Source organism: Talpa europaea (genome assembly GCF_964194135.1).
Source record: "Talpa europaea genome assembly, chromosome: 4".
In the NCBI taxonomy this organism is placed as follows: Eukaryota; Metazoa; Chordata; class Mammalia; order Eulipotyphla; family Talpidae; genus Talpa; species Talpa europaea.
In genome coordinates, this window is record NC_140070.1 from 142300009 (window position 1) to 142327670 (window position 27662).

Below are 27662 nucleotides of genomic sequence, written 5' to 3' on the forward strand. Positions count from 1 at the left end.
GGGGTGCAGGCCAGAGGTGTGGGGGTGAGAGGATTCACCAGAGACAGAGTGGGGAACAGAACAGGCAGATCCACTGAAATACACTGTTGAGGAGAGCAGTGGGGAGACAGGAGAGGTCTGCTGCGCCATGTGGGTCAGCTCCCTGGCCGGGTGTACGGTAAGTAAAATATCAGGCTTTTCTGCCCTCCCGCCATTAGCATTAATGAAAGATCCTTGTGGTCCTGAATGCATGCCTGATGGCAGACACCTGATGGCAGACACCTGGAGTAGGGTGTGGGCATGTGCAAGTGGGTACACCTGGGCTGAGAGAGTGGGCTTTTAAGGGTGGCGCAGCGGCGTGCAGTGTGGTGGTGTGGTGCAGAGGATGGAGGAGTGCAGTGGAGAATGGCAGAGCGCGGCAGAGCACAACAGGGTACGATGACGAACAGTGGAGAGCATGAAGACAACATGGCCGCTAGAACCGGTAAAGAACCTACCCGGTATGGGTTGGTTGCATTACGCCGGGGATCAAACTCATGCCTCAGTGACTGGCGATTGCAATAGCGCTGTGTCTTTAACCCCTGCGCCACCAGGGAGGCCCTGTGATAGAGTCTATAAAATGTCCTATTTTTCCTATCAGGCTGTAAACTTGCAATAGAGAGGACTCTTATTATTCACCCTCATTTTGGTCTATCAAGTTGTGGCCAGCACTGAATTTGTGAATAAGGAACCGTTACTCCTTGGGGTCAGTTTCCCACATGCCTCTGGTTAGAACATTTTCAACAGAGGGCCTCTGTGGTGGTGCAAGGGGTTACAATGTAACCTATGAAGCGAGCCACAGCCACTGCAGCATGGGTTCGATTCCCAGCTGGCCAGGGAGCAACCCACATGGTGCAGCAGACCTCTCCTGACTCGCCCTGCTGCTCCCCTCAGCAGTGGATTTCAGTCAGTCTGCCTGTTCTGTTCCCTGCTCTGTCTCTGGTGAATCCTCTCACCCCCTGCACCTCTGTCAGGTACCCCAGCTTTTATATGCATAAATAAATAAACCTTTTTTTTTAAAAAAAAAAAAAAGAAAGAACATCAACAGAAATGCCATTTGCATCACCTTGGTTCATTTACCCACATCCGTGGAAAAGGAGCCAGTTTCTTTAACTTTGAAACCTGCTCTTCCACATAATCCTTTCCCTGAGTAATATTTAGCAGCTTATTCTTCCAAGGTCTCCTGATCTACAGAAGGTGACTGGCCTGCAGTTGTCACATTTTCTACACCATCATCACCTTTGAAAGTGCCAGCCCCTGAGTAACCAGAAAGGAAGAGTAACAACATCCCTGATCCTGGAAAACATTTCTCGGGTTTTCAGCCTCGCACTGATGCTCTCCACTACACTGTTGAAACAACCAGTCATCATCTCATAGCTCCACCAATTTAGCCTCCTTCCCGTCTTCTCCTTCGCATCATCACACACTCTAGGTCTTATTCTAGCACTTTCTAGAGGACCCTCAGTATAGTTTGGTACTTCTTCCTTTTTGTGCATGTGCTGTTTTGTGGATCCACAAACACAGAAGTCACAGCCAACAACACTCAATGTGCCTCCCGCAAATTGCCTGTAAGGAACCTGGAGTAACTCAGGCTTTTTCACCTCCTGCTTCCAGCCTCTATGGCCACCATCTATGGCTTTGTTTTCCTCCCAGGTTTCATTACCACACGTGATACTGTGGGGTTTTTGTTTTTGTTTTTGTTTTTTGTGGGACCCTCGCCGGCGGCCGGGGAACGAACCAGCGCTGCAGAGGCTGTGGGCAGCTTCATAGCCCAGTGCTCAACCGCTGCACCACCAGGGGAGGCCCAATATTGTGTTATTGTAAGAAAGCACTTAGTGTGAGCAAGGGGCTCACACACCCCTGTAAATACAGACACCAGGGCCAAGATCATTGGGGAGATCTCAAAGATCGTGGGGGTTTGGAGGTCGGTTGCTGCCTCCCTGCTGCTGGTCTGCTTGGGTGTCCAGTCCCCTGCTTCAGCATTAAAGGTGTGTCAGGCATACCTAAGGCTCCAAGATTCCTCTTCCACTGCCCAAGTCAACAGTGTACCTGCCCAGCCCGGGACAGTTGCACAACACCACCACTCTGTTATATCAATTATTTTGAGCTGTTGGCACTTGAAAAACAGCAAATGCAGGGAGAGCTTTCTCGGACTCCTCTTATCTGCCCAAAGTCAGATCTTCCCAAAGGAACTTATCAATATTAAATCAACAGTATTGGAAGAGATTATCCATAAATGTCATCTGATGAGGGATTGCGTATACGGTTGGTCCTCATTATTTGTGAATGCTATTTGTGAATTTGCCCGCTTGACAAACTGTACCCATAACCCCAATATCAGTTCTCAAGTGATTTCACAGGGGTCCTCAGTCCCTCCCTGAGCGTGTCCTGGCTGTAATAACAGGAGAGACTAAAAAGCCAGCACCAAACCCAAACACTGTCACAAACTATTGTCCTCCCGTCTACTCTAAGCCTCATCCTTCACAAAAATCATTTGTGCTCCCCTCAATTGGCCATATCCTATCCCCCTTCCCTTATTAAGATGGTGTATAACTCTGGATTCTAAGCCCCTCAGTAGGTGCTGGAGGGTAAATGAAGATGCTCAGGACTTTTGCGCTGTTGGCCTCTGTGGCTATTACCTGGGCCTTGAATGCAGGAGGCACTTGGGAGCGTGGCTCGGGGTGCGCCGATGGTGGACGCCAGGAGTGTGGTGTGGGCAGACCTGAGCCTGAGGCTGAGCATATAAGGGTGGGATCACAGAGGACGGGGTACAGCAGAGGACCGTGCGGCAGAGTGCAGTGGCAAGCAGAGGAGAACGCCAGAGAAAGTAAAAATTCACCAGGACCTTCTTTACCATCTGCCCAAGTCAACAGTGAACCGGCCCGTGCTGCTTCTGTTAGGGGGAAGTGATGTCCTGAGTTAATCCCATACAGGCTTTGTGGACTCCACCCCCACTCCAGACTAAAACCATCAGGACATTGGGGAAGACAAATCCCATCACCACCAAGGGGAGGGTGGCTGGGACCTGAGGGTGGAGTTGGGCAGCCAGGTTGGATATAAAAAACCAAACACGTGGGCCTAGGGCTCTCTCTGGCTCGCGATCGCTCGCCTCCCGGCTTCACCGCTCCTGGCTGGCGGCCAGCTCTCAGAACGCCATTTTGGGGTTCCAGATCGGCGGATCGGGTAGGACTCATTTAAAACTTTGTCTCCCGCTTTTCTCCCAGAGCTGTATATTTCCTCATTTCCCCTTCCCTTGTAAATAAACCTTTTATTAACCTTTCACGTGTGCCTGCAGTAGAGCATTGATAAGTCCTTTTAAGCGCGCGGGTGAGGACCCACAGTCAGGCATCCCGTTTTGTATCGGGGTTGCTCTACAACACTTCCACAACAGATGGCGACAAGTTTATCACTTTAAACATTCTTCAGCCATCATGGGCGCACAGACCATTTGTGACTTGGCAGTAACCTGGCTGCGAGCTCCTGGAAACAGCATCCTTTCTGCTGCCCTTTCACGCCCAGGGGAGGGGATGTGTGGGATAAATCCCCCAATGATTTCCCTTCCAAGTAGAGGTCATATTTTCCATTTCAATAGATGGGGTCTAATTTCTCTCCAAAGAGGGAGCCCAGGAGTCCAGCCAAATCACCTAAACTGCATCAAAACAGGGTAAATAACCCTGAAAGATAAAGGGCAACTGCACAGCGGGAGCCGAGGGCCAGCAGGAAAAGGTCCGGGAAAGCTGTGTCTGCAGGCATACCTGGGCGGGGCCGTGCAGCCCCCGGGGAGGGAGGGGCTGCCGTGTGGAGCCCCTGCGGGATGGGTGACTCTGGGCACACGCCAATGTCAGGGACGGTGACCGGCGCAGCGCTGTGATGCAGGACAGGTGAGCCAGAGGAAGAGGGTGCAGGGGGTGATTCCAGGCTTGAGCCTCAGGCCCCTGATCTAGAACAGCTGGAGTGAGAACCGCAGGGAGGGCCAGAGGCCTGTGCCTCAGCCTAGAAGAGGCTCCCATTTGCAGCCTGAGGCTGTGATATTTGAAACACCTTCCCCCAAACCCTGGGCCAAAATCTAGACCATGGAACTCTTTCACCAAAGAGGTAAACCACGGCACATCCTCTCCAGAAATGTACCAAAATGCCCACTTCCCCCTGCCTTAGCCACGCTGCTTGAGAACAGGCAGTGAAATGGCAAGGGTCTGTCACATGCCGGACCGTGGATAAACTTTGAGCACAGTACGTTAAGTCACAAAAAGATAAGTATTGCATGATTCCACTCGTATGAGATGCCTAGAGTAGTCAAGTTTGTAGGAACAGAGCAGAATATAGTTACTCAGGGTTTGTAACAGGGTGGTCCCCAGGAAAGGGGGAGGTTCCCTGCCCCACCCAAGGGAGGGTGAAGCTGAGCAGGAAGAGGAGAAGCTGCAGAAGAGACTGAGGAAGGAAGCAGGATGGAGCCTGGAGAACTGGAGGAGGCGCATGGAGCCTAGAGACACGTAAAAAAACTGCGCTTGTCTTTTGGTCATGGATGGGGTGACACAGATGTGGGTGAGACCTGTGGGGAGGTGACAATGGCAGCTTTTATCTTAATGTTGATTTTGCTCTTTTCCTTCGGTTGGGGGAGAGGAAGGAACGGGGCTTGGAGTCTCGGAGATGCGAGATGAGAACGTCCTGACAATCTGTTGAAAGATGCTATGCACGCAGCCCTCCTGCACGGTGCATGGAAAATGACCAAGAGTACATTTTATGTGTTCCTAAGTAGAATTAAAAAAAAAAAAACAGCCACCTCATGCCTGTGTGCCTCACCTCCTCCACGTCTGGCCACGCCCTACAGTGACCTTGGCCCACCCCACGCACCGCATTCGGGCACACAGCACACGGGAAAGGCCGGTGGCGTGGACTGAGACAGACGTGCCAGGGTGTGCCTGCTCCCCAGGACCTTTGCAGCACTCACAGCCCAAGCACGTTCTCGTGCACCCCTGGGGAGGCCAGGGGCGGAGGCGCTGGGGATGGAGAAGAGGAGGGCGGCCACCAAACCACCAGCTGACCTCTTCACTGACTCAGGAACCTGGCCCTAATCTTCCAGAAAGACAACTGGCTCCATCCTGCCTGGGCCTGCCTTCAACAATGCAGATGATGTAAGAAGCCACGGAGCCTGGAGGCAGCAGCGCCTCCTCAGAGGTGAGGCTCCAGGCAGCTTCCCCTTGTCTCCTTCTCTGTCTGTCACGGCCTCTGGCACATGAACACTGGCAGGATGGCAGTGGTGCCCAGCACTGCACGGGGAAACTCCCTAGGAGCCCGGGAGCAAGTAAATGTGCCGGTTTCCAGGAAGTCCCCTCCTGGCGACACTCACAACAGCGGACATCTCTGCAGTGTGCCCACGTGCGGCCATGCCCTGTGACTTTTGTAACAGGGACTCACTTAAGCCTTTGGCACCCGAAAGCAAGGACTGTAATTGTTCCCATTTTACCAGCAGGCAAGCTGAGGCCCCAAGAGATAGAGAATCTTGCCCAAGACCCGGTAGCTTGGACTCAGCAAAGACGGGAGAGCCCCAAAACTTCCCATGCCCCCCCCGCCCCCCGCCCAAACTTCATTCCTAAACACGCCTAACAGGGGCACAGAAACTCAGCGGGGGATGCGGGTGGATGAGCGCATGGCCGTCCAGGCCCCGGAGGACAATGGAGAAACTCCTGCACACGGACCATTGCTGCAAAACCTGGGCTCTTACCCTAATTCAAGAAGCACCAGAGGTTCACAGTCTCACTGAATTGGCGAAGCCCACGGGGACAGGATGGCAGCTCTGAAACGCCAGACCAAACTCATCAAGGCGGCACCGCGGCGGCTCAGCCGGGTCTGGCCCAGGCACGGAGCGCGCCCTTCACTTCTGCTGTCACGTAGCACGCATCCACCGGCCGGGTTTTTCCCTTTAGTTCATTCTTCTTCAACCCTCAAGAATAGATGAGTATTTTTCCCCAAACCGGTCCTTTTCTTGGGGCCTGTTCGTGTTCGAATCCTTGTGTGACGCTGTGCTGGGTTCCAGGGCACTGGAGGTGGGACCCTCGTGATACGTCATCGCTGCTCTGGCAGGTTATCCTCATACAGTGTGGGAGGTCAAGGGTCAACAGAGCGCCTTTCCCTGGGGACTCCAGAGAAGGACCCAGCCCTGATTTTTCCAGCTTCCAGAGGCTGCGTGCCTACCTGGGCTCCTGGCCCTGCTCCGCCTGCAACACTCCTCCCTTCATTCTGGGCTCACATCTGAGCAGTTGTGGAACGAAGATGTTCCCCTGAAATCAAGAATAAGGTAATTGGGGCCTCCCCAGTGGTGTGGGGGTAAAAGACACAGCGCTATCAAGCTGTTGAGAGCTGGCTCCCTTGCCAGCCAGGGAGCTACACACATGGCACAGCAGACCTCTCCTGTCTTCCCTGCTGCTCCCCTCAGCAGTGTGTTTCAGTCAATCTGCCTGTCTCTGGTGAATCCTCTCACCGCCCCCCCCAACTCTGGTCTGCACCCCAATTCTTGTATGCATAAATAAATCTTAAAAAAAAAAAAAAAAAAGAGGAATGAAGCTGGCAAGTCCATGCATCACACTTACCATTTACCTGGGAAACTTACAAGCAGGGGTCCTCAATGCCAGAGGGACCCCAGCACTACTGTCCCGAGGGGCGAGCGCACAAGAGGAAGCTGGCCATGGCCCTGGGGCTGGGCAGGTACCGGGCTCAAGCCTAAGGCGGTGCCCAAACAGGACGGCGTCACTGTGGTTTCCTTACAGCCTCTCCTTCCCTGAGTTTGACCCCTGCCTCCTTCTAACCAGGCCCCTTGGGGTGACCTGGGCCCACCAAGAGAATCCGGGGCCACCTCCCATCTCCAGCACAGGCTGCTGGACCAGTTAGGGGCGCCCAGAGCCTGGTTAACTAGCCATACTGAAACGGATGGTAAGACATTTTGCCTCTGAGTAAGTCGCACAGGGTGGCTGAGAGGCATTAACTTCCTTGAGTAAACCAGACAGGGCCCTGCTTTTAAGGAGGTGGCATCTCCGTAATCCTAACTGCTGTGAGTGAGCACCCCAAGGCCTTAACCCTTGGTTTCCTTACAGAATTCTAGGGATTCTGAAGCCCTACAATTACATCTTAGCTGTTTGCTGTCTTCTGTGACTCTGGTCTGGCCACGTGCCCTCAAAGGCCTCCATTCCAGGGACCCTACGGTTCCCCCCTCGTTAAAAACAGGCCCTTTCCTGTGTCCTTTCTCCCATCTTAGAGGTTTTGGCGCTACACAGGAAGCTTCCCCTGCAAACATCCTGGCAAAATGCCAGCCCTCCAGCCTCCACACTGGCCAGTCGCCTCCCAGGCTGCACTGGGGGTGAAGGGGTGGGGCGGAGTATAGCAGGAGGTTGATGTTTGTGACCACAGATCTAAAAGGGCCCTCAACTGTGAGTCAGTGCAGCCTGATTCCCTAACAAATGTACTCTCTGCAAGGTGGCTATTCTCTGCTCAGCGCTCCCAGACTCATCCCTCTTGCCAATGATCCCAAATGGCTTACCCTTCAAAGAGAAAACAGTGCCCACTAGAAGAGCCATCCCACAGCCTGCAACTGGACCCACACTCCATCTTCCAGGTCGACCCCCCATCTGTACTGGCCTCCCCCACATTTCATTCCTTTTCTCTCCACCAATTTTTACTTTTCTTCGTATCAAAACATAAAACATGCTTTAATATCTCTCCCCCAGCTTTTAAAACTTTTTCAAAAGAATTCAAGTCCCACAAAGTCTGTTCTCTGACTACAATGGAATTAAGAAATAAATAAACACAGGGGCCTCCCTGGTGGCGCAAGGGGTTAAGACACAACCTATGAAGCTTCCGCAGCCTATGAAGCCTATGAAGCTTCCGCCGGCCAGGGAGCAACCCACATGGTGCAGCAGACCTCTCCTGTCTCACCCGCTGCTCCCCTCAGCAGTGTATTTCGTCAGTCTGCCTGTTCTGCTCCCTGCTCTGTCTCTGGTGACTCCTCTCACCCCCCACACCTCTGGCCTGTACCCCAGTTCTTGTATGCATAAATAAAATTTAAAAAAAAAAGAAAGATGCACAGATAATCAGGAAAACTCCCAAAGAGTAAAGCTAAACAATGTACTTTTAAATACTGTTGGTTAAAGAAGATATCCAAAAGTTAATTAGAAAGTATTTTAAGCCAATTGAAATCGAACATACCAAGTATAAGAAACACAACATACCAAGTGTATAATATGCCATGAATGTCGTTCTTGAAGTTCTTAATGCAGTTCTTAATGGCCCTTAATGCCTGCATTAGAACGGAAGAAAGATCGCAAAGCAATGGCCTCTGTTTCCATGGTGAAAACTAGAAAAAGAACCAATAGAACCAGTGAGCAGACAACAGAAATCAGAATAAAAAAGAGCAAAATATTAATGAAGCTAAAAGTTGCCTCCTTGAGGAAAAAAAAATCAATAAAATTGCTAAACCTCTATCTGGCCAGATAGTTCAAGAAAAAAATATAAAAGACACAAATCAAAAAAAAACATAAAAGACACAAACCAATATCAGGAATAAAAGAGGAAACATCACCTCCAAGATTAAAAGGATTAATGGGGCACGTTGTGACAACTGCTCAGCGATGGAGTGAACTTAGATGACATGCATTTTTTTATATGCATATTTTTAAAAAGGCAAATGAAGCTCGCTTGGGAAGAAGCGAAGACATGGAAAACTGCAATAGCCCTATATGTTTAAAATAGAGTTCCAAGTAAGATGGGGGGGCAGGAACATAGGTTGAATCACAGTAGAGGACCAGAGCAGGTGCCCGTCCCTGACCTCACCTGTGGGCTTGCTGGGAAGGTACATTCCAGGTGAGAGACGCCCGCAGCTTAGCCAGGTCTGCTTGGGGAATGCTGAGTCACGATGAGAACGCGGTTCTGCGTAAACCTAAAAGTCATTAATCAAACACCCGGATAATATACGAGAGAGGGTGGGTGGGGAGCTCTAATGAGCAGTCCACACCTTGACACGCCTTTGGAGGTTGCCTTTGGATTCGCCGCCAGCTGAACCCTGTGGGTACACAGGGGTGTCACCATGGGAAAAAGCACTATCTGCCTTCTTTTTGGATAAACCTAAACCAGGCTCTCCGCACCCCCAAGAGTCAGTAAGGTTTAAATGAAAACATCCAGCAGGAGTTGGCCGGCAACGAGCACCTCATGGACACGCTTGAGGGCGCACTGGAGTCACGCAGAGCTTTGCGCCCTCCCCACACCTGTAAATCTACTCCTAGGACCTTATTTCTCGAATCCCGTCTCTTTAGTTTCTCCTACCCAAGCTAGGGGCTCCGAGTCCCCAGCAGGAATCAGTAATTTCATTGCATCTTAGGAAAAGACAGACATTCCCAGCCTGCCACGGATGATGGGCGCACGCCTTTCCCCTTGCTTTTGTCCTTTTGGGCATCTCCTGCGATAGTTTCTTCCACCAAACTGCCCTCATTCGCTGAACCCATCGACTCATCACCGTCCGGTTTTGCTTTTGGGGTGAGACAATCTCCCCAACAGCAGCGCGCGCCGGGCTCCCGCGGCGTCCGGGGCAGGCTGGGCGCGGGGAGGGGCCGGGCCGGGAGTGGGGCGTTACGAAACCTTCGGGAACAGACGGCCCCTCCTTGGAGGGGAGGGACCGAGGCCCCGGGCCTCGTCCTCCGGGAGTCGAGGCTCGGGATCCCAGAACCCAAGTCCGCGCGGCGTCTGGCTGTGGCGCGGCCTCCGCAGCGCGCGCCGCCGGTGGCCCGCAGGCGGCTCCTCGCTCCCGCCCGGCCCGCGCGCGCCCCGGCATGTCGTCCTACACCCGCGTGGCGCTGGTGACCGGGGCCAACAAGGGCATCGGCTTCGCCATCGCGCGCGCCCTGTGCCGCCAGTTCTCGGGGGACGTGGTGCTCACGGCGCGGGACGCGGCGCGGGGCCGGGCGGCCGTGCAGCAGCTCCAGGCCGAGGGCCTGAGCCCGCGCTTCCACCCGCTGGACATCGACGACCCGGGCAGCGTCCGCGCCCTGCGCGACTTCCTGCGCAAGGAGTACGGGGGGCTCAACGTGCTGGTCAACAACGCGGGCATCGCCTTCAAGTGTAGGTGCTGGGGCGGGAGGTCCCCCGCGCGCTCCGGGGGTGCTGGGCAGCCAGCTGCAGGCGGCCTGCAGGCGCGCTCCGGAGTGATGGGGAGCGCAGCGCCAAGCCCTCGCGACGCGCCCAGGGCTCGCCTCCTGCAGTGGGTTTTGGCTTTCGGTGGAGCGGCCGGAGCTGTTCGCTTAGCTCAAGGCCGGCCGCGTCGCTGGGCACAGCGATCCCCTCCCGCTGGCCGGCCTGTGAGGGCCTGTGCGCAGCCAGGGCGCGCCCGGAACACTCAGAGGCTGCAGCGCGCGAGAAACCCGCCTCTTGGGAGGGGTCACGCCCTGCTAAACTCATCAGCTTTCTAATGCCAAAAATATTAGCTCTCTGCGAAGGTTCCCAAGCTCCACTTTGGGCTTTCGCTTTCTTTGAAAAGGCGTATTCAGAGATGCCAGGAGGCATCTGCTCGGGACAGGAAATGAAGCCGGGAGACCCGACCAGCGCGCACTTGCACATTAGTGGATTTGAGACTTTGTTTAATGGAAAGCTTTGATAGGCTCTGGCGGAGAGGAAGCCAGTCGTGGCTCCCTCCTCCAGGGAACTAGTGTGTTAGCAAACTTCTAAGCGTGGTTTTAAGCGGCATCTTTGAAAAGAAAAAAAAGGGGGGGGAACCCCAAGGCGATTGCTTATTCTATTACAGGATTGAGAGAGTTATTCAGCTGCCATGAGCTGGCGCAGAAAGAAACAGGCTAGGTTCACTCACAACCCAGGGGAAGAGAAACCTCAGAGGCAGAAGGGAGTAAAATGAACTGTTGCTGAGCACAAGTCCTCGTGCCCCGCACCCTGGGCACCACCAGCCCTGTGCACCTGCCTGTACACCCAGGCTGCTGGAGGGTGGCAGGTGGATGGATGACTTACTCCTCCGTGCAGACGAGGTGAATCAGCACCTGCAATTTATCAGAACCCCCTGTGCCTCCGGTGCCGCCTTTGAATAGCCATCGTCAAAGCTCTTGGAAGGTGTGGCTGTGGCACCAGGGGATTCCTTGGAAATGCAAATTCTGGAGCTGGGGCGTCCTTCCCGGCCCTAAACTCTGGGGAAGGGTCCCCAAAAGCTGTGTTTAACAACCCCTGCAGGTGATCCAGACACGCACTTCCAGTTTGAGAGCTGTGGACCTGGTGGTTTAAACATTGCTTTTCCTTTTAGAGACAAGTTCCACTTTGTGTATGAATTTCAGGGGGAAATGCATGCCTTTGTTTTGTTTCCTTCTCTTTTGAAAGTTGATGACCCAACGCCATTTGACATTCAAGCTGAGATGACACTGAAGACAAACTTTTTTGCCACAAGAAATATCCTCACGGAATTACTGCCAATAATAAAACCTCATGGTAAGTCCTACCTGTGGGTTATCAGGTCCTGTTTCTCAGCAAGGACACAGTCATGGGGGAGCCCCCATAAGGATCCCCCAGCTGTGTTACTTTTCTGTAGGGGTAGAGGCAGAACAACTGCCTTATTCTCTCACAGTATCTGGCTTCTAACCCAAAAATTTTCACTTTTGCTTTAAAATGTATACATGATCCACGGCAAGGCTACTGGGCTCCTTGTGAACTCAAACCGACAATAAGGTGTTACAAGTGCCAAAAGTCTTGTATTTCAGCAACTTCAGTGGGTCTTCCTCCAACTCCCCAAGGTAGCAGGAGGGACACACCAAGCTCCACTCCTCTGGACCCCCGGGGGCAGTATCTGTTCAGCATTATTAGGGCTTGCCCTGGATTCCTTTCTTCTAGTAAGTACTAAGCTTGTCAAGCTCGTTTAGAGAATTCAAAGAAATTTTGCTTTATAAGGACATCTCCACGCTCCCAGATAGTTAGTAATTTTATTACTTTTCCACAAATATTTATTGAGTGCCAACCATAAGCCAGACATTGCACTGGGGGCTGGCCCTGGCAGTAGGCAGGTGGTCAGGGATAACCCTGCCTGTGGGGCACAGCCACGGGTGGAGGATAGATTCAGCCACACAGAATCCTAAGTGTAAATGGCAGCTTGCTGGGTGGGTCGGGGAGATAGTATGCTTGCCAGAGGATTTTCTTTTCTTTTTTTTTTTTTAAGATTTATTTATACAATCACTGGGTACAGTCAGAAGCACGGGAGGGTGAGAGAATTCACCAGAGCCAGAGCAGGGAGCAGAACAGGCAGACTGACGAAGTACACTGCTGAGGGGAGCAGCAGGCGGCAGGAGCGGTCTGCGCGCCATGTGGGACCCTCGCCCAGCGGCCGGGGATCGAACAGGTGCTGCAGAGGCTGAGGGCAGCTTCGCAACCCAGTGCTCAACCGCTGTGCCACCGGGGAGGCCCAACCAGAGGATTTTCTTTCCCAAGAAATCAACAGTGAGTCTTAGGAAGGACTCTGGTTCTAATTAGAAATGTGCTCTTGTTAATTTAAGATTTTGAATAAAGATGATCTCTAGTGCAAAAAGCTTAAAATCTAGAAAGACACAGGATGGGGTGGTAGAGAGGCAGGTACTGGTTGATGAAGCCTTGGGGCCAGGTGCTTAGAGTTGATGCAGGACCAAGGGGCAGGGGCTGGGGGGGGGCACTTAGTGCAAACCCACGCAAATATGCAACTCTATCCCCTTTTTACACAAGATGGTAATTTTCCTTTATAGTTTTTTAATTTTTATTTTTGCATAGAAGTATGGGGTGTAGGCCAGAGGTGCAGCCCTAATTTTGCTTTATTCACTGACTGTCTGGCATTTTCCAGATAAGGATTGAAAGCTTTCTTTTTACAGCTACTTGGTGTTCTGTCCCTAGGCTATTGAACCAGGAAGTCTCCCTGGGGATTTTAGAATCAGCATTTGAAAGCAGCAAGTACTCAAAAAAAATCTTCCTACACCTTCAGTTGACAGTGAGGGAAACTGAGGCCCGAAGAAGTGAATACAAGTAGGAGTCAGTCTCCCCTCCATCAAATCAGGATAATTAGCTTTAGTGAAATAGGAATTAACGCCTCAGAGGATTGCAAACCAAGATAAAAGGAGGCGGAGGAGGTGCAGGTGAATCACTGTTTTTAATCAGTTCTCTGTAACAGCGTTTTCCAAAGCAGGAAGCTCTGGTTCACAGCACGTTAAGAAAGGTATTTGCAACTTTAAAATAGATCTCACATTTACCTGGGGGGCAAAACACTGAGCATAATCGCCCCTTGATTTGTAGGGAATTGCGAAACCAATTTAAAAGTCAGTTTGTTTAGTTTTACAAGATCACTTTAATGCAAGTTACTGAGCTTGCTGCTTTGTTCGAGATTCTGAGTAAACCGATTTACTGTTCAACCACTAGGGGTCGCTACATGCTTACACTTTCCAGAACTCAGGGGCGTGGGGAGCGGGTGTCAGGGCTGATGGAACCCACCTGGGGTACAATTTCTTGGCCCCTTACTGTGGCCTCACCCAGAGGTGTACCCTTAGCTCAAAGAGGGCACCTCTCATGGGCCTCCCTGGTGGTGCAAGGGGTTAAGCACAGCACCGTGAAGCTATCTGCAGACTTCTTAGCACAATTTCGATCCCCCATCCCCGCTGGCCAGGGAGCTACCCACATGGCGCAGCAGACCTCTCCTGTCTCACCCCGCTGCTCCCCTCAGCCGTGTATTTCAGTCAGTCTGCTTGTTCTGTCCCCCACTCTGTCTCTGGTGAATCCTCTCACCCCCCACCCCCCGCACATGTGGCTGTACCCCAATTTTTGTATGCATAAATAAATACTTTTTTTAAAAAAAGAGGGTATCTCTTTAGGGTTTTTTATTTTAAAGATTTTATTTATTTATTTATACAAGCACTGGGTACAGTCAGAAGCATGGGGGTGGGGAGGGCGAGAGAACCCACCAGAGCCAGAGCGGGGAGCAGAGCAGGCAGAAGGACCGAAGGACACTGCTGAGGGGAGCAGCGGGCGGCAGGAGAGGTCTGCGCGCCATGTGGGACCCTCCTCCGGTGGCCGGGGAGCAACCGGGGATCGAACCGGTGCTGCGGAGTCTGCGGGCAGCTTCACAGCCCAGCGCTCAACCGCTGCGCCACCTGGGAGGCCCCCTTTAGGAGGCTTTTATTTCCACTGAAGGCATAAAGTAGATCCCATAACTTTTTCTTCTCTTCCCTTTTGAATATAATTTGTTGTAGCAACCAAGTAATTGAGAACATAACTGTTTAAAAAGGACTGAAGAATTCAAAACCACCTGCATGGGGTAGCCCTGGCCAAAATATTGAAGTGAATCTAATCATGAGAAAATCGGGCCAATCTAAATTGGGGAAAATGCTACAAAACTGTGGCTTTGAATCTTTGAAAACATGATTGTCCACTACTCTTGGTTTAAACAGACTAAAGAGACATGACAAGCCTCTGCATTCCCTGATCCCAAGTTGGATGCTTGAGAAAAACAAAAGCTCAGGAAGATCGAGCCAATTGGGGATATTGGAATACAGCCTCTGCAGAGAATAGCAGCTCTGTAAGGGATGTCTTTGGTTCTGCAGCTACTGAAGTGTAGGGTGCGGCTTCTGATGTCTTTCTGTGACTCACCTGCACCTTACACAGAGAGAAAGCAAATATGTCAAAATGTTAATAATTGATGAATTTAGGTGATGCATATATGCATTTTTAAGCTGCATTTTTATTTATTACTGGTATTATTTGTTATTATATAACAAACAGGTATAGAGTCTTATTAAAAAACTTTTTGTTTTTAAGATTTATTTATTTATGCATACAAGAACTGGAATGCAGGCCAGAAGTGTGGGAGTGAGAGGATTCACCAGAGACAGAGTAGAGAGCAGAACAGGCAGATCTACTGAAATCCACTGCTGAGGGGAGCAGCAGGGAGACAGGAGAGGTCTGCTGCGCCATATGGGTCAGCTCCCTGGCTGGGGATCGAAGTCTGGCCTGCTACAGATAGCCTCATAGTGCTGACACTTAACCCCTTGTACCACCAGGGAGGCCCAGAAAATGAAATTTTTAAAAATCCATTTGTCCTAGTGGGTGCAAAGGATGTGGATTTAGAATAATATATCAGAAAAGAAACCCCTAAATGTCTAAAGTCACACATTCCCTGGTTTTAAGATTCCGACCAATGCATCCAGTTGTCTTCTAGTTTGGGGGCCTCCATATTTGTTTTTATGGACTAAGCTGTCTCTCTAGTAACCATGACTCATTAATATGAATATTAACTCACATTAATTGTATTTAATGAATATTCATGTATTGTTAGTGACCGTGGGTTAAAAAAGTGATTATCATCAAAACCAGATGGAGAATCGACCCACCCATGTGTGGAAGCAGCTGTGGCAAAGGGTAGATGAGGGTCATCCCCCGCAACCCCCACCCCGCACTTCTTGACCTTAAACCTTGATCATGACCCCCAGGGATAAAGAGGTGGTGGCGCCCTGCCCTGGGAAATGGTGCAAACCAAAAGAGGGTTTGAATTCTCAGCATGAGCACACTGTCATTGCAGGTGCCCCAGTACCCAGAGTAAGTGTGGGGGCTGGGGGAGCATGGAACTACCTGGTGGTCCTACTACCAACTTACCACCTCGCCCAGGGGACAACCCCCGCTCTTTAGCCCAGTGATTGGAAGTGTAATCTTCCCTTTGGATGGAAGAGTATTGCTCCTGGAGGTGTTTCCTCCAAGGGAAAAGCAGGTGGCGAAAAGATGTCAAGACCCACTGGTGCCTGCTTGTCTTTATTATTAGCAATTCAGCCTGCACCATGTCTGAGTCATGTGTCTGCTGTCATCAGCCATGGCCGTTCCTGGATCACAGGCTTCCACGTGCTTCTCGTTCCGTTTCAGGCCGGGTGGTGAACATCAGCAGCTCGCAGGGCTGCAGAGCTCTTGAAAACTGCAGTGAAGAGCTGCAGGGGAAGTTCCGCTCTGAGACCCTCACCGAGGAGGATCTGGTGGACCTCATGAAAAAGTTTGTGGAGGATGCCAAAAATGAAGTGCATGAGAGGGAAGGCTGGCCCAGCTCAGCTTATGGGGTGTCCAAGTTGGGGGTCACAGTCTTATCGAGAATCCTGGCCCGGCGTCTGGATGAGAAGAGAAAAGCAGACCGGATCCTGCTGAACGCTTGCTGCCCCGGGTGGGTGAAGACGGACATGGCGGGGCCTTACGGAGAGAGGACTGTGGAGGAGGGAGCCGAGACCCCCGTGTACCTGGCTCTCCTGCCTCCAGATGCCACCGAGCCTCAAGGCCAGCTGGTGCGTGACAAAGTCGTGCAAAACTGGTGAATGTCCGCCTCAGTGCTTAATGCTTAATAAATATTTGCGGAATGAATGAACAAATTCTGATGTGGTCTGATTCTGTGCCTGTTCGTGGAGGGGTGTCCGGTAGAATCTCCTAGTTCTGGAATGGAGTGAGCGATTCTGCTAGGCCTGTCGCCTGAGAGAAAGAACCTGGCAGTGGTTCTCAGATGTTAGCGGAGGCCATTGTGACCCAGGCTAGATGGCGAGGTCACTCGTACCCTGGAGCACAGAAGAAACAACAAAACTTGTCTAGATGTTTCCTTGAGGCTCACCTTTGCAGGCACCGCAGAACCTGGAAGCTTGTGGCCTAAACTTGAGCTGAGCTCCAAGGCCAGCTGGAATTGGGAGACATAGATGCAGAGGAGGGGGGCTTCCCAGAGGCAAGGGACCCAGCTCCAGAAATTCAGCTATCTGGAAAAAAAGCCTCTTCATCCTTCTCCATGTGCGAACTGCCCTGTAACCAGACAAAGAACTTCACCGCAAGTCCACATGTCTCTGCCTCTTGCCCTCTTCTTAGCCAGCGAAAATATAACTCCTTTGTTCTCAATCCTGACCTCCCAAACCTATAAAACCTGATTCCCTTTCTTAATTGGGGAGGCAGATTTCACTTTACCTCCTTCCTTGTTACTCTATTTGCAATAAACCTTCCTTTTCTCAAAACGTGGTGTCAGGTGTACCAGCTCTATGGGCATTGGGTAACTCTGGTAGCTGCATCAGAATCACCTAGAAGGCTTGTTTACCCAGGGCTGGGCTCATAGCTCACTTGCTTCTAGTCAGTTCAAAGGAGCTGTTGGTCCTGATATGATACTGTTTCAGCAGAGTTCTTGTCTCTCTCTGCTGCCTCTATGTTGTTGCTTCTGTAATGTTGATGATTGGTCCCTAGCTCTGCAACCCAGCTCTAAAGCTCAGCCTGTTTATTATATTTGAGTACCTTTTAATTGGTTCTTATATCTTTGCAATTCGTTAGCTGGTAGGACTTTGGAGCAGTGTCCCCTTTTTCATGGGGCTAGGATTTCCTCCATCAGGGGATCTCCCTGGGGTTTGCATTCTCTGTTCTTTCCAGAATGTCTACAAGTTTACCTGCCACTTCTTTGACCCTCTCCACACCTCAGCAACTTTGTCCAGACCAGCACTTTGCTCTGACGTACAGATAGTCTCCGTAACCTGCTCCCACTCATCTCTGAGCCAAAGCCGGGGTGCTTCATCAGATGTTCCCCGAGTCCCTTTTCTAGTCTCTGTGACAACAGATAACTATCTACCTTTGCTGCTTTCAGCAGGATTGACTTTGCACCCAGCCTCTAGGGGGGTCCACTTGGCCTCTCTAGAAAGATGACTCGGAGATTCTAGGATCCTATGAAAAAGAAACATAATGGTCCACCAAAAATACAACAGGTACATAAGGAAAAAATTTAAAATATTTTACAAACTACAAATGTACTGTTTCTGGCAGGGAATTCACGATGGGAAGCTGCGAGGCTTCACTTGATTCTAACCACAAAGGTCACATCAGATCTCTTGACAACAGTGTTGCAGAAATAAAATAGGGGTAAGCTGCTTTCCACGGGGAATCAGTAAAGTGGGTTAACACTCAAGGCTTCGCATATTGGGGGGGGAACAGGGCTACACAGGTGCCCCTGCTGTTTCTGGTTTATCACAGCTGCGAGATGTTTCTTCTCGATGCTCCCAACAGCAGCAGGCAGAAGTCTCAGTGTTGCAGAGGGAAGTCAGGCATCCCCCGAGACTGCATTTAGCTTCTTCAGCCCTCTCTGCATTGTCCAACTGCCTCCAGCATGTTCTTATTTCCATTCTCAGCACCGCTCCTCTGACTTGTTAATGCCTTCTTGTCTGGCTCTAAAACCAGTCTCAGGCTTTCAGTAAGTTTCCTGAATACCTTAGACACTCCGGTCCCCGCTGGCTGCCAGCCTCGGCACCCCGCCAATGGGCTCAACTGCCCAGGGACCATGGAGCACTTCCAGGCAATGCCGGATGGAGTCAGACAGAAGTAACCCAACAACAGGCCAATGCTTTCTTCTTCCTCTTTGTCTCTAGCCAAACTCCGTCTTCACAGTTTGGGATTCCCCCGGAAGACTCTTAATTGGAATGACATTTCACATTTTTATGAAAAGATCGCAGGGGCCCTCGTTGGGTGATCTGTGCAGCACCCTCCTCCCAGCAAATCTCTTTTTTAAAAAAGATGTATTTATTTATGCATACAAGAACTGGGGTGTAGGCCAGAGGTGCAGGGGGTGAGAGGATTCACCAGAGACGGAGTGGGGAACAGAACAGGCAGATTGACTGAAATCCACTGCTGAGGGGAGCAGCGGGGAGTCAGGAGAGGTTGAATGAACTCATCTGCAATGGCTGCGGACAGCTTCATAGTGCTGAGACTTAACCCCTTGCAACACCAGCAAGGCCCCCAGCAATTCTCTCTCTGGCTGTCCTGCTCTCCCCTCCCCCCATGTTTGCACCTGCAACACACATTAGGGACATGCCCTGTTGGCCTCACCTGCTCCAGCTGGAGGATCAGGGGAGCAACAGCTGGACTGGACCAGGGCAAGGTCAGAGATGTCACTGTGCCAGTCATGCCCCAGCCCACATCTTCCAGGGGGTGGAGGGGGCCTGGAAGTAGCCAGGGAGCAAAGCAAGCAACTTTCAAGAGAAGCAGTAATAGAGTGGCCTAAAATAAAAACAACCCTCTTCCCTCCTGGCATTTCCCTGATCTCAGGCCATTCCTGAAACCCCCAGGTTGTAAGAGAGGCTGAGCCTGTCGCATCCTGAAAATACATTTCTCTTTTCCTTGAGTTAGTCTGAATGGGGCTGTTGCTTGCAAGCAAAGTGAATCAAATAGAAGCACGTGAAAAAGGTTTACGTGGTATTGGGGGGGAGAGGAGGACAAACAAATAACAATCAGGCCTAGAATCAGAAGGAAGAAAGGAGAAATCCCAGGTGGACTGAGAACCTCAGCCTGCCAGTCACAGGCCAGGCGATCTGCGTCCCCAACATCGTTTCACATAATTCTCACAATAGTTCCTGGACACAGGCCTGAATGTCAGCTTTTTTTAAAAGATTTATTTATTTATGCATACAAGAGCTGGGGTACAGGCCGGAGGCACGGGGGGTTAGAGGATCCACCAGAGACAGAGTGGGGAACAGAACAGGCAGACTGATTGAAAACACTGCTGAGGGGAGCCCCCGGTGAGGCAGGAGAGGTCTGCTGCGCCATGTGGGTTGGTTGCTCCCAGGCCCGTGGGGGAGCTAACTCGTGCTACAGAGGCTGCGAAATGCTTCATCATGTGGAGCTTAACCCCTTGCGCCCCCAGGGAGGCCCAAATGTCAGCTTTCAAAGGAGGAAATGAAGACGCGGGCAAGATGACCCCATTCAGAGCCAGGAGCCGCGTACCGGGGTTGGCAGAGCAAAAGGTCCAGGTGCAGAGTGCTGGTCAAGCCCAGCCTCACCCCTGCCAGTCTGGAGACCGTGGCTGTGGCCACTTTCGTGGTATAAGAATGGAGGAGAAAAAGGAACTCTCCTGCACTGTTGGTGGGAGTGCAAACTGGTCCAACCACGATGGAGAGCTGTGTGGAGATTTCTGGACCTACTAAACACAGAGCTTCCATATGATCCAGCAATTCCACTCCTAGGTATTTACCCAAAGGACACAGAAACATCCATTCCAAAGAGCACCTGCACCCCTATGTTTATAGCAGCAAGTAGAGGCAGGAATGGACACAGGGCAGGTTTTCTATGATCCAGCAGACCGGGTAAAGGAGGAGTCAGAGTCCTTAGTGGCTTCTTGCAGGTCTTTTTATTGGGATTTACCCGGTACACAGCAGGCAGGGGTGCTGGGGGGCCAAGAGGCTGGCAGGCCTCCCAGCCCCCAGCAAGTCTTCATTCTATCTGGACTCGCCGGCCTTCTCTCAGCTTCTGCTTCTCTTGCTTCTCTCTCGGCTTCTCTTTCGGTTTCTTGGCTTCTTTTGGCGTCCCCGTGATGCCGCCCTTAAAAGCGCAGTCTTAGCCCAGGTGAATCTCATCTACCTATGCCCACACCCTACTCCAGGTGCCCGCCATCAGGCATGCATTCAGGACTGCAGGGATCCATCATCTATCCTGATGGCGGGAGGGCAGAAAAGCCTGACATTTTTCCTTACCCGACACAGCACTATTTACAATAGCTAAGCTTTGGAAACAGCCCAAATGCCCAAAAATAAATGCCTGGATCAAGAAGATGTGGTGCATATACACCATGGAATATTACTCAGCATTCAAAAAGATAAACACATGCCATTTGCAGCAACATGGATGGCGCTGGAAGGGATCATGCTCAGCAAAATAAGCCAGAAAGAAAAAGAAAAATACCGGATGGTCTCACTCATAGCAGGAATCTAGAAAACCTAAATAAGGGACCAGGCAAAAGAATAACTGTAAGAAAGTGAAAATCAAAATCAACAAACAGCTGAACCAGTGACACTCTATGGGGGGGTGGGGAGCGGGGAGGGGAGGGATTGGGGTCAAAATAAGGGGGTTGCAATTGTATGGGGAATATAAAAAATAAAATTTAAATAAAATGTGGAAAAAAAAAAAAAAAGAATGAAGGGAGGTGAAACGACCCTGAGTGATTTGTCAGTCTCTGGGTGCTTGGAAGCCCAGTGTAGGGCAAGGAAAAATGTCAGGCTTTTCTGCCCTCCCGCCATCAGGATAGATGAGAGATCCTTGCCGTCCTGAATGCATGCCTGATGGCGGCACCTGGAGTAGGGTATGGGCATGGGTAGATGGGATTCACCTGGGCTAAGACTGGGCTTTTAAGGGCGGCGTCACGGGGACGCCAGCAGAAGCTCAGAGAGAAGCCAAAAAGAAGCCGAAAGAGAAGCTGAGAAGCAGCAGAATGAACGCCAGAGAGCCCAGATAACGTGAAGACTTGCTGGGGGCTGGAGGCCTGCCAGCCTGCCAGCCCCCCAGCCAGCACCCCTGCCTGCCATATGCATGGTGAACCCCAATAAAAGACCTGCAAAAAGCCACTGAGGACTCTGACTGCTCCTTTACCCAGTCTGCATGGGATCAGAAAACCTGCACTGTGTCCTGTCCTGCCCTTACACCCGGGATAGCCTGTTTGAGCTGTAGGTAAAAGAGACGCGCTTTCAAAGGCTGGTCTTAAAAGCCTTCGGCCAGCAGGTGGTGCGAGCGGTTGGGGCTTGCCGGGCCTCCTGCGCTGCTGGCCCGGGACCTCCAGGGACTCCCCTCACCTGCTGAACTGCCAGGAGGGTGGTGACAGAGGAGGAACCCGGACCTGGGGCGATGCAACAGGTGATAACGAACCCCCTGACAATGGCTTGCTTGTTACTCCACCCCCGCGGGGCACAGCCCCAAAGGCGGGACTGGCAGGACTTCTGTCCAGGTGGGTGTGGATCTGGCTTCCAGAGCCGCAGTGTCTGCTCTTGCAAAGCACAATGCACCGACCCGGACAATCTCAACATGAGGTGGGCCAGCCTCAGCCTCTGATTCTGACGCGTTCTTTCTTTTCAAAGGGGGGAAAGAGGGAAGTTCTGATTTCAGTTAAATCTGAAACACTCTGATATATTTGAGGATGATTATGCAAAAAATCTGTTCTATTTACAAGTCTGAAACAGATGAACCTCCCTAAGCAGACTTTTAAGTATGACAACCTGACCCCAAAAGGCAGATTTTTTTCCCTAAGAATAAACTTTCATATCTTGACGTTGCCCATTTACTGTCAATCCTGGTTGTAAATGGAATTGTTCTTTTCAGGACTTCATTCTTGTCACAGTTAATCTGAGTGCACAGCCCCAGACACCTGGAAAGCCTTAGAGGCACGTGACATAAATAGAAGATCTATAGTTTTTTTTTTTTCCACAGAAAAACAATCACATAAGGAAGTATTTATTTGAAGTTTAACATGAAATCATACAAATCAAACGTGTGTAAACACAAATCTATATCGAGTCATAACACAGACAGCAAAGGACAAAGTGAAAACAGAGCTGACTGGCGGCTCTGTGGGCTTGGACACAGCTGTGTCTTGCACACCAGAAGATCTTTTATAGGGGCCCCCCTGGTGGCGCAAGGGGTTAAGACACAACCTTTGAAGCTGTCTGCAGCCCCTGCAGCACGAGTTCAATCCCCAACCAGGGAGCTACCCACATGGCACAGCAGACCCCTCCTGACTCCCCACTGCTGCCCCCAGCTGTGTATTTCAGGCAGTCTGCCTGATCTGCTCCCAACTCTGTCGCTGGTGAATCCTTTCACCCCCCCCGCACCTCTGGCCTGTACCCAGTTCTTGTATGCATAAATAAATAAATCTTTAAAAAAAGATCTTCTATAAAACAATCATCTCAGATCAACAGATCAGCCTTCAGTGTCATCTTGTAAGACAGGCCACGTCAGCATCTCCTCCAGCACCCTCCTTTAGTGTGGCTAGTTGTTCGGGTGACTGCCGCCCCTCGAGATGCCCGGCTAGCAGTGCTCTGCTGGCCTTTGTCATCTGTACACCCCGGGTCCCAGCCCTGTTGCCATAGTTACACCCAATATAACCATGTCCACCACGGCCTTTATTGTTTTGATCACCACCACGGGTGCCATTGTCATTTCCACATCCTTGATCATAATAGTTATTAAAACCTTTGGCTCCAGTTTTGCCTGTGACCTTGGCTGACCCCCAAGCACCACCTCCTCCACCAGCTTTTGTTGCTGCCACTGCCTCCTGCAGACCTTGAGTTGTGAGCCTTTGATGTCACATTTCCCAGAACCAACAGGATGATACCTGTTTCCTAACGATTTCTCCACCAGCTCTTTTCCTGTGTATGTGCTAAAACAAAAGTCTCTTCTTTCCTTTGCTTTGTACCAGTGTGAAGTTCAATATTTTCAGTGTCTCCAAAGGCTCCAGAATATTCCTTAATTTGTTCATCAGAAGAACCTGTGCTTAACCTTCCCACAAAAATTTTCTTGGGAGGTTCCTTCTCTTTGGTCCTTTTGGGGTCTAGCCATCTGCCACCCAGCTTGTGTTCCTACAGTTGCAGGGCCTCACTAGCACTGGCAGAGCCTTTGAGAAGCAGACGTCCTAGTCTTCTTGATCGTCCTGCCCTGGCTCTGTTAAGAGAGCACTCTATAGCTTGCCCAAGTGGAGGTCAACGCGTCTCCCTGCGGGTACCCAGCTCAAGCTTCCAGTAAACACTTCACCCTCCTCCTGCTGGGTCTTGCCGGAGGTGTTCTTGGATCCCTGTGCGAATGAATCCCTCTCTGGTGCTACACTAGGTCCTGCCCTCCACGGTGGCGGCGTCTCAGCCCTGTACAAAGCCTTGCATGGAGGATTTAAAATGGTGTGAAGAGCAAAGCCTGTATATTTGTTTATAGAAATGTGTCAGTACAAAGCCGGACATGGTAGTTTTCACCCAAACTGCTGTCTCTCTTTCAGTTGTGAGTAGTAGCAGCTCTTTCATCCCTGTTAGTTTAATGCAGGGGGTGTGTAGTGTGGATTTGAGGAAACTAAATTAAAAATATCACCCATGTGTGAATTTGTTTTTTTGTGAAAATGGAGTTTATTGTATTGTCATTAGGAAATCAACCTTTGTGAAATGTGTTCTCATGGCAATTGTGTTTCAATCCTTGAGTTTTTCTCTACTCTTAGTTTAAGGCCGTTCCTAAAATCGACTCCTTTAGGGCTTACATCAGGGTCACTTGGTAGATGCCTAACGGGGATGGAAACAGAACTCTGGCCAAGCCGGAGGCCCAGCCATTCCATCTTGGTGATGGAATAAAAATATACCTCTCATAATATGATTACTGTTTCTCAAGTTTGTTCAATTTTCAAAAGAATAAAACAAAACAAAACAAAAAAAGTCTTGGTTTTGGGAGAGGCAACAGATCCCCGCGGGAATTACATACAAATCACATGCCCTTTCTCAGAAACACACACAATGTTCTCTACAATCTCAGAGTGTTGTGGGACCCCCCTCTCCCGCCGCCCAGGCTCTCAGGGACTGCTCAGCTTTCCCCACCCAGACTAGAGCCGGCATGCCCGGGAGCAGGGGGTTAAACTGGCAGAAATGACTACCTGCCACGACAGGTGGCTGGGGGCGCGGCCAGCTGGGGCAATTAGGAGGCTCAGGTGAACTTTGCCTGACTCCTGGCCTTGAGATGCTCTCGCCCTGCAGCTGCCGCAGGGCCAGGCTGGGTGGGTCTGGACTGTCCAGGTGGGGAGGCTGGTGAGATAACAGGAAGGGGCGAGGGCTTCTCTGGAAACAACTTAGTTAACGCTCTTGCAAGCACATGAGGGTCTCCCTCCTGCGCCAGCGCTGACATGGGGAGTCTTCTAGAAGAGCTTCCTCACCTCCTCTGACGCCGAGGGTCCCGGAGGGTCCCAGAGGGCCCCAGGGGTGAGACGCGGGCAGGGCGCCTGGCTGGGGCGTGCAGGGCGGGACTCCTCCCGGCACCCCCCCCCCCCCGCTGGGGTGCGGTCGTGGCGGGAGGACCGGGCGAGCCAGGTCCACGCTCGCGGCTGGGGCCGCGGGCTCTCCCGGCCTAGCTCGGGCCTGTCCTTGGCTGATTCACTGGTCAAGGCACCCACCCAGCTAGGTCGGTCGGAGGCGCCCCGGGCAAGGCCCGCCGCGAGGGCTGAGCTGGTTGCTGCCCACGAGGACAAGACCCACCTCCGGGGAGCTGCGGAACTCCAGTTTGGGAACCGCGCGCGCGGAGGCCCCGCCCTCCGACCCCGCCTCGCGGGTCTGGATGCCGCCTCTGACCCCGCCCCCAGCCAAGACCCCGCCCCCTAGTCTAGGCCCGCCCGCCGTCCTGCCTCAAAGACCGAGGGCCCGCGTGGCCCCGCCCCCGCGCCTTGGCCCCGCCCCAGCCTAGACCCCGCCCCCTAGCCTAGGCCCGCCCGCCGTCCTGCCCCAAACACCGAGGGCCCGCGTGGCCCCGCCCCCCGCGCCTTGGCCCCGCCCCCAGACAAGGCCCCGCCCCTAGCCTAGGCCCGCCCGCCGTCCTGCCCCAAACACCGAGGGCAGCGTGCCCCCGCCCCCGCGCCTTGGCCCCGCCCCCAGACAAGGCCCCGCCCCTAGCCTAGGCCCGCCCGCCGTCCTGCCCCAAACACCGAGGGCAGCGTGGCCCCGCCCCCCGCGCCCTGGCCCCGCCCCGCCCCAGGGGCCGAGGCCCCGCCCCCGGGCCCGCCCCGCCTCCTGGAGCGCGGCCGCTCGGCCTCGGGCGCGGCGCTTCCTCTGCGGCCCCGGCTCCCGGCGCGCGGCTGCGTCCCTCGTCCTCCTGCCTCATCCCTCCCCTCTCCTCCCCCCTCCTCCCCCTTCCTCCCCCCTCCTCCCGCCGCCGCCGCCCGCGCCGCCCCCGGGCCGCCGCCGCCCGCGCCGGTAAGTCGGGCCGCGCCCTCGGCCGCGGGCTGCGGGCGGGGCCGGGCGTCTCCCTCGGGCCGCGGCGGCCCCGGGGCGGGTCGGCCCTGGGGCGGCAGGTGATCCCGCGCCGGGCCCGAGTTCCCCCGCGCGTGGGCGGGGGCGCCGGCCGGCACCCCGGGGAGCGGCCCTGGCGCGGGCGCGTCCCCCCCACCCGCGGCCGCCGCGCCCACGGCCTCCCGCGGCGCGGGCCCGGGCGGTCAGCGGGGAGGTCGGGGGTCAGCGGGCGGGGGTCAGCGGGCGGGGGTCAGCGGGGGAGGTCGGGGGTCAGCGGGCGGGGGGTCAGCGGGGGAGGTCGGGGGTCAGCGGGCGGGGGTCAGCGGGCGGGGGTCAGCGGGGAAGGTCGGGGGTCAGCGGGGAAGGTCGGGGGTCAGCTGGGGAGGTCGGGGGTCAGCGGGGGAGGTCAGCGGGGGAGGTCGGGGGTCAGCGGGCGGGGTCAGCGGGGGCGGCGGGGGGTCAGCCGGGTCACGCGCGCGGAGGGACCTCTGGACGCGCGGGCGCTGCCCCTGGGAAGGGCGACCCCGGGCGCCCCGCCCGCCCGCCCGGCAGAAGCGCCCCCGCCCGCCGCAGTGCGCCCCGCCCGCCCGGGCCGCGGGGTCGCGGGGCCCTCGCCAAGCAGGGGCTGCGGGGCGCCGGCCCTCGCCTCGGGTGGTCCCCGCGCGCTGCACTTGACGGAACCCCCGTGGGGTTTTTGGCCGGGCCGTGCGGGCCCGTCCCTCCCGCCGCAGCCCGCGCCCGTGCGGACGCCGGCATCGCCCCTCCACGCTCACCGCCACCCCGAGGACCGAATTCAAAATAATTTGCGCTGCAGCTGATTAAACCAGTGGGCGAGAGGGCTCTGTGCTGCAGGCCAGGGCCCTTCGTAGGGTGCGCGTGTGGCCCGGGGAGGGGCTCTCGGTCGCCCTCCACTCTGTCTCGTCCGCTGACCCCTTAGAAGTCCACATGGCGCCATCACTACAGTGCACCGCCTGGTAGTTGCTTGTTCACTTGCTTTTGTTCTTGAACTTGTTTTGTAAGAAATTAAGAATGGGTGAGAGGGGAGATTTCCTGCTCAGGTCCTTTATGTGAAGGCGGATACATCTGGCCGGAGCCCCTTGACTAGATGACCCCTTAAGTCTGATTGTGGGCTGGCCGGCTGCTTCCCTGGAGCTGCTCTCAGCCAGGGGATCCAGGGAAGATGGCAAGATCATTACCAAAAGCCGTATTTAAGGGGCTACTGTTCATCCTACCTGTAGCACCTGCCTGGCCTGTGTTGGAATCTTCATTCTACAGTTGACCATTTTCTGGAAGCTTCATAATACCTGTCTCAGATGACTCATGTGTTGTGCGTTAATGATGAACTAACCAACCTCACTGGAAGGCTTGCTCTGTCCCTTTTGCTAATGTCCCATGTTTTGAAATAGACAAACGTGATCGAATGACTGTTTCCAAACTTCTCACCTGTGCTGTTAGTTACACTGAGCAGTTCTTTCTTCATAGAACCAACTGAACTGCCCCAGTTACCTGCTCTTACCTGGCTGACACCCTCCTGGCCACCCACCTCCTAAACACACACCTATCACTGCCGAGGCTCTTCCTGCTAGCCAGCTGCCGCACCTGCGGGCTCCCGGGACGACTCTGCCCTTTCCTCTTGCCAGCACCCCTGTTCCTCCAGCCTCCTCTCTGTCACTGCGAATGCCAAGGTCAGTTGAAAGTGTGCGTTTAGGTGTTTCCTGTTCCTTCACCTGTAAGCGAGGAGAGTGGACCTGTTCGTGTCTCTCCCCAGTGCTGAGACATTTAACACCGAACAGACAATCCTGGAGAATCGCAGTGGGTCAGGCACCTTGGATTTCAGGCTTGTACTGTTCCTGGAAAGAAAAAAAGTGATGGACAGTTTGGGTGTACTTTTAT

At 53.1% G+C, this 27662-nt stretch overlaps 1 protein-coding gene across 1 annotated transcript; it reads left to right on the forward strand.

The window, feature by feature from the left end:
• Positions 1–9830: 9830 nt before the first annotated feature.
• On the forward strand, positions 9831–16349 carry LOC311169752 (carbonyl reductase [NADPH] 3; the record flags this gene model as incomplete). Its single annotated transcript, XM_084231938.1, has 3 exons — positions 9831–10119; positions 11377–11484; positions 15913–16349. The coding sequence occupies 3 exons, from the start codon at positions 9831–9833 to the stop codon at positions 16347–16349; spliced, it is 834 nt and encodes a 277-aa protein (XP_084088064.1).
• Positions 16350–27662: the final 11313 nt, after the last annotated feature.